This window comes from Triticum dicoccoides, chromosome 6A (assembly GCF_002162155.2).
Source record: "Triticum dicoccoides isolate Atlit2015 ecotype Zavitan chromosome 6A, WEW_v2.0, whole genome shotgun sequence".
Taxonomy (NCBI): Eukaryota; Viridiplantae; Streptophyta; class Magnoliopsida; order Poales; family Poaceae; genus Triticum; species Triticum dicoccoides.
In genome coordinates, this window is record NC_041390.1 from 9,202,303 (window position 1) to 9,209,685 (window position 7,383).

General features: G+C 51.3%; 1 protein-coding gene across 1 annotated transcript; it reads right to left on the reverse strand.

Annotated features, from left to right (window-relative positions):
- Positions 1–5,577: 5,577 nt before the first annotated feature.
- On the reverse strand, positions 5,578–7,023 carry LOC119314671 (7-deoxyloganetin glucosyltransferase-like). The gene has a single exon (XM_037589374.1). The coding sequence runs from the start codon at positions 7,021–7,023 to the stop codon at positions 5,578–5,580; it is 1,446 nt and encodes a 481-aa protein (XP_037445271.1).
- Between the last annotated feature and the right edge of the window lie 360 nt (positions 7,024–7,383).

The window sequence follows — 7,383 nt, forward strand, 5'->3', positions numbered from 1 at the left end:
ATACTTGTACTATTTTACTAAGTAATGACATTAAATTGATGTGAAGAAAGAGTAAATACCCACCAATCAACCAGATACCATGCGGATGTGCAGATGCATATATACCACATCGTTTAGCCAAAGGCGGTAGTAACAGGGAGAGATGAGAAGGGCAGAGCATGAGGATGTCAAAGTCAATGCGATAGGGAATGTGAGACACCCAGAAAGAGGTCACATGTACTCGGTGGAGAACTTGATGAAGCACCAGTACCGCAGGTAGCATGACAACGAAACATCACGCCGATGCTTAGTGTAGAATACAGTGATACAGTACAGTAGCTAGAACCATGGTGACAAACTAAGCATCCGCGCTTGTCGGGCTCACATCAGTTGTTCAGCTCTCATCCTCCCCTGCCACAGCGTGCGTCGTAGCATGGGTTGACTTCGAGTTTCTTGATGAAAAATTAGTAAAATTCTTGCCGTGTTTGCTCTCGAAGTTGTGGAACACCATGCCGTGCTGAATTTTGAGAATATTTATCAAATGTAGGGTGCATATATGTTGAGAATGTGCAGTTCCTCTGCTATTACCTTTTGTCTGTCTATAAGAGAGTAATAATTAAGGTTTTGGAATGCAACCATGAGCTAGCGCCACCTGACCATCCATAACCGTCACCACAAAGTTCAGATCGAGGGCAAGTGAGTCGAGCACTTCAGAGACTAGACAATGGGGTTTTACATTGCATAAGTTCAACACTCTTATATGAAATTCACATAAAATTGCTAGTAAATATGATTTAGAAATATGACAGGCGATCCGATGGATGAAAGAATAGAAACATTAAGATCGCCGCACATACACAGATGCACCGGACACATAATAGTAAGTAACTGTATCATTTCATGTGACTCGAAAAAAAAAATGATCAACACTACTCCATTCGACGAACGTGCAGGCATATATGTTGAATAAGGTTTCGATGCGATTATGTCTGCCTTGCAGTTCATGCCAGGTCTTTACTCAATCTCCACTGACGACACATGTGCTCAGGGGAAATCATGTTACGTTAGTGAAATCACAAAGAAAAGGAAAGAAGAAGAAGAAAAAACTCAAATGTCTTTATTTATAATAGGAGAAGAAAGGTCATCTAAATGCTCACTCAACTCAGTCTAAGCCCAGCCCAACCCAGCCCAACCCATTCTTCTCAGATGGCACATGAGAGAGATACAACGCACATCACGACTCTCTCCGTCTGTCACCAACCACGCTGCCACTGGCCATTCCCTCGTCGCCGGCGCCTCCCCGCCGCCATGTTCCGGTTCCGAAGCTGCATCCTCACCCAGTTCCTCTCTTCTTCCTCTGCCTCCCTAGTTTCTCCTATCCACCGTTTCCTCTCCGCCGCAGCCGGCATTTCCCCGGGCCCTGGCTTTGCCGCCGAGAAGTACATCGTCTCCACGCCGCCGAGAAGTGGAATGACCCGAGCACATGCCATCAAGGCCTCCACAAAGCTCTCCCACCTCAGGTCCCCTGCTAAGCCTGACATCGTGCTCACCTTCCTCGCTGGTTTCTGCCTCTCCAGCACCCACGTCGACAAGGACCCGCTAAATAGAAAGGGAGGAAGGTGATGGAGAGCCCCCTTCCTTCTTCTTCTCCTTCCTCTTCCTTGGCCTTCTCCCTAGCTGGGAGAAGTTTCCCCCTCCGGTCCATGGTGTTTTTGGCCTCCTCGGGGGCGAGAGCCTCCCTGAGATTGGATCCTGGAACTTTATGTCTGTCTCTCTGCGTCGAAATCTAGGAGGTTTCACCATTTTAGCGACCCACGAAAATCCATAACTCCAAAAAAATATGATTTTTATGGCGGTTTCTTGATTTCAGGAGCAAGTTACCCTCCAAAGGGCAACCGCAACTGACCTCCACAGCCTCTATACGGGTAAGGGGCTCGCCACATGGGGAGGTTGTGTGGGGCTCCTTGAGGGTCATGGTCCCCTGAGTCTCTTATTTTCCAAAAAAAATCCTCGTAAATCCCCATGCATTTTTCAGCTCCGTAAATATGGATTTTCTAGAATACAAAAAACATCCAGAAAACAACAATTGGCTCTTGGCACTAACTAATATGTTAGTTCAATAAAAATAATATAAAAATGCCCCAAAACCATGCATAAATGATGTGAATACAACATGAATACTTAAAAAAATTATAGATACGCTGAAGTCATATCAACATCCCCAAGCTTAATACCTACTCCTCCTCAAGTAGGTAGATGACCAGAAAATATTTTTGAAGTCTGAATGCTAAAATAGAACAAAAAATTTATCCCATAGAGAATTACAGTTCAAATAACAAATAGCATCATTGTATTAAGTTCAACATAACATAAAGTGATAATGAAGTATCTCGCAAATTTTTTAAGATGATATAACTGCAACCATGGCAACTCCCGTAACAATGAACACCGACATGGGGGTGTCTATCGGGGCGAGGGAAGATAACGTTGATAGGGCAAGCGCTTCAACCACAACAACCCGGCAGAAAACTATTGCATTGGCAACTTTGCTTCCACTAGACATGGTGACGCGAACCTGTAGACAGACACTGGGGCCACGGATCACCTTACTAGTGACTTGGACCATCTGGTTGTGCACACGAGCTACATATAATGGAAGGATCAGGTGCGGGTAGCAAATGGGGAATGCTTGCCCATCTCTTGTATTGGCCACTTAAAACTTCCTAGCTCAAATATTTCTCCTGCACTGACGAATATTTTGCACATTCCAAGTATCCACCAAAATATCTTCTCAATTTATAGATCTGTATATAATGATCTTATTTTTCCATGGAATTTCACTCTTCATGTTTCAATGTGAAGGGCGGGGTAAAAAGAAGGTTGTTCGCGCAGCGGCAGCCTCTAGCCAACTCCTTGTCGCCGGTCGCAAGCAGCACCATGTTCACATGAAGCTTCATCTAGCGTTAGGATTTCTTTGTGTCAATGGCACCAACGTCTTGGTCATTGATAAAATAACGTAATTGAGTGCGTCATTTTTTTTTCGAGATTGACCGGGGGGCAAAAAGCCCCACCGTTTGTTATATTCCAACTCGAAGGTGACTTGGCAGTCAGTACAGATACATGTAAGCGCACAAAGGCGCAAAAAGAAATTACAGGGGATGGCATCAAGAGAAAGCCCAAAACTAGAAAGAGAAACAAATGGAGGGGAAGGTTGGCAACAGAACCAAACCGAAACCCCTGAAGGCCGACATCTCGGGTAGCGAGCTCCGCTGAGCAGCTTGCTCCACCATTGACAATGAACCACAACCAGACCTAGGGAGAAAAAGATGGGCACCACCACAACAACAACAACAACTCGCAATGGAACATTACTGGCACGAACGAAGGGCGTCGGATAGCCGAGTTCGTGCGGCGACACCGGTGTGCGCCGGCAAAGCCAAAGTACAACGACCGAGACCGAAGGGTGCGGCACCGGTGTACCGCCGCCGAGGTCAAAGGGCAGCGTGCTGCCGAAGGCCACCCCAGGATGTCCACGCAAAACGTCATCCGGGCCACCATGAAGCACAGCCCTGCGGAATGGCGACACCAAAGTAGAAGCATATCAAGAAGCATCACTGACGCGAACGAAGGGCATCGGATAGCCGAGTTCGAGCGGCGGCACCGGTGTGCCGCCGGCGAAGCCGAGAAGGCAATGCACCACCGAGACCGAAGGGCGCATCACCGGTGTACTACCGCCGAGGTCGAAGGGCAGCGTGTCGTCGAGGCCACCCCAGGACGTCCAAGCAAGCTCCACTTGAGTCGCCAAGAACAATGACCAGCCAAGATCGAAGCCGAGGTGGAGATGAAGCAGCAAGAGGCGAGTCCACCCGAAGCAGAAGTAATCCAAGAAGATGCCCCCAAGGAGGAAACGGCGTAGAGGCGTCGACACCATCTAACACGGGGAACCCCGGGTCCAAGATTTCTCTCGGGATCTGAGAGCTTGGGAGGGAGGGAAACAATGCCAAAATTGACGCCTTCAAGAAGGGAAAATGGCGGCAGCAGCCGTCACCATCGATGAGGTTTTCACCCGGCAATGCCTCCTCCACCTCGCAATCGGAGCAAGTCGGCCAACCACCACCGTAGCCCATCAGCCTAGGCAGCCAGGAGCTGCGAAGCGAGCTACGGAGGGCCAGAGAAGCAGCAACACACCGGACTGCCGCACAAAGACCAAGGCAAGGACGAGGTACACGGCGGCCAGCGCGAGGACGCAACGAGAGAGCATGGGGAGCTGGTCGGCGAGGCCACCCGAACCCGCCAGATCTGGCGCAGAAGCGCAACCGCCACGAGACCAGCTACGGCCGAGCGAATCCGGCCAGCCGGCGCCCCCCACGGGTCGGAGAGGAAGGGGGTAGGCCGGGCAACGCGCGGGCACCGCAGATCGGGGACGGGGGCGCAGATCGAGTCGCCGTCGTGGGGGCGAGGAGCGGACAGACTAGGGAGGAGGGGGAGCCTCATGGGGGCTGTGCCCGCCGCTGCCAGCCGCCGGCGGGCTTCGCCCGGCGACGTTAGCTGGCAGCGGCGAGGGGAGGCGCTGGAGAAAGAGGGGCTGGCGGCGGCGGCCCTGGTTCCGCCCGAGTCGGGGCCTTCCTCTCTTCCTCTCTTGTGTCTCTAATCTGCTGTATCATCTTAGAGAGCGAGTGAACTGAGTTACCACTTCCTCATTTGTTCCAGCAAAAGTTTGTCTGTCTTAAGTCATGCGTCATCTATCTGATTCGTGTCAATGTGGTAAAATTTATCAACTCCCTTATTATGCCTCTAACCGTGTTACCACTTCTCCTCTCGAACAGGGACCCTCCTCTTGCATCCACCTTTCAAACATAAATCAGATGTTGAGCAAGTCTTCTACACCTTTCAAACACAGATCAAACGCTTCTCATTACAAAAGGTCATGATATCCAATCCAATTGGGGAGGTTGGGGGGCACAACACAGTGCGGCATATGCACACGCCCAAACAAAATGGGATTGCTAAGCATAAACATTGACACCTTGTTGAAACCGGAATTACACTCCCACTCACACATCACTCCCTCCTGTAGTTAAAAAGACGGTGGTGTGTCCTCCTCATAAATTATCTCATGGATCATGTCCAGTTTTTTTTTACCGTTAGGTATTTACAAAAACTGACTGGTTTCCGGCTTTTGCGTTCCCTTTCGAGAATTACTGGTACCGTCGAAAAATTTCAACCAAATTTTGATTTGAGCACTGAATAGGTTCAAATAAGGTGTGTACGCAATCGTTGCTACTTCACAGTCCTTGGTGTGGTAGTTAGTGACCGTTTCGTCCATGCGCCGGGTACCAGGTTAGAATGGACTTGTGGGAAGTAACGAAGTGGGCGGGCCACCGGGACAAAAACTACTAATCACAAAACCACGGGGCAATTACATTTATTTTTGGCACCAAAGTTTCTAAATTCACAATTTATTGAATTTTATTGGGCGGTAATTACCGAGATATTCTCAAAACTGGTTCTTACGACCTCCTCCAAAAGAAGGGATTTTCCGGCCTCCTCCGAAAAACCGGGATTGTGAAACCTTGGAGCAGGTACACTATTATTTCTTTATGCAGAGCGGCGAGGAGTAGGAGCTAGCACCTCATGGATCAACTCTTCGAAGTTGCGGCGAGACGAGCCGCCGGGCTTGGTCGCCTTGACCGCCTTTTCCCTCCACTCATGCGCCTTCTTCTTCATCACCTTGCCATTCTCTCCCTCCATGACCTCCGTGATAAGTCCTGAGACGGTGTCACGTCGAACATCGCTGTCGATCTCCATGCCAACGCCCCATTCAGTGCATTGGTACCGGCAGATGGTCTGGTGGTCTGCGAAGAATGGCCAGCTGATGACGGGCACGCCGCCACACATGCTATCCAGTGTCGAGTTCCAGCCGCTATGTGTTAGGAACACGCCCACTGCTGGGTGATTCAACACCTGCTGCTGCGGGCACCAGGAGGAAATGAGACCACGCTCAGCGGTTTCGACCGAGAACTCCGGGGGAAGTACCGCGGTGTCACCCCTGATGAGGTCGGGACGGATGATCCAGAGGAAATGCCTGCCACTCATGGCTAGGCCCCAGGCGAACTCTACCAGCTGCTCGTTGGTCATTATGGTGGTGCTGCCGAAGTTCACGTACACAACGGAGCCAGGCTCCTTGTCGTCGAGCCACGGCAGGCACTCCTCCTCTTGCTTCCACAAGCTCATGCTGATGTTTGAGCTCGGCGCCAGCAGCGGGAGCGGGCCAATGGTGTAGACCTTGGGCAGGCCGAGCGCCTCCATAGCCGCCACCGCCTCTCCCTCGAGGTCATCGAAGGTGTTGATGATCAGTGCCGACGCGCCGACCGCGCGCTCTACGATCCCGAGCGTGAAATGCAACATGTAGTCGTCCGGGTCCGGACTGCGTATGAAGGTCGGGAAGTCCCTCAACCTCATGTTCCGCAGGCCCGGCAAGTCTTCCACTGGCGTGTCAAGGTACTCGTTCGTCAGCTGCTTGAAGTCCTTGATTGGTGCGAGGCCACGGTCGAAGAGGAGGCGGCAGTGCCGGAGAGCGACAAAGCTGACGGCGCTGGTTGCCCATAGCTGGACATAGGGGAGGCCGAGCTCCCTGGCTGCTTCCATGGAGAAGTCCATCACGACGTCGGAGAGGATGCAGGTCACGGGCGGGTGGCCCGTTGCCGGGTCGTTGAGGTCCGCGAGGAGGCGGCGGAAGGGCCCAAGGCAGACCTCCGCGATGGCCTTGCAGATTGACGGGACATCATGCGTGACGTTGTTGTCGGACCGTGACATGCCGTCCGGAATGGTGGCGAAGCGGAACCCCGGGACACCGGCCACCGCGGCCGCGCCCTGCGCATGGACAAGGCGGGCGTGGTCATACTCGGTGTTGACGAAGGTGATGTAGAAGCCGCGGGCGTGGAGCATCTTGGCCACGTCGAGCATTGGGTTGATGTGCCCTTGCGCGGCCGCCGGCAGGCACACGACGTGTGCTTTCTCGCCCAATGCTGAAGATGAACCCATTTCCAGCGGAGACGGCAATGGGATTTTGTGCCCTATTGTGTTGTTGTTGCTGCTGAGGATGCTATGCATTTCTTGGCATGGCTCTGACGACCTTGCCATACATTATTTATAGGTGGCACAATAGGGCAGCAATGGCGATGGGGAAACATACCGTAGACTGAACTGAGATTTCTTTATTGACGTATATCTTTTGATTGAGGATGGAAACTTCCAGTGGAAGCTCCACATGGACATGTCGGGCGGCGGGTTGGACCTTTACACGCTCAAAAGTCTATGTATTTATCTATCTATTATATCTATTATCTATCTTCTATCTATCCATTCTACTTTATCTATATATCTGTGTATCTCCTATCTATA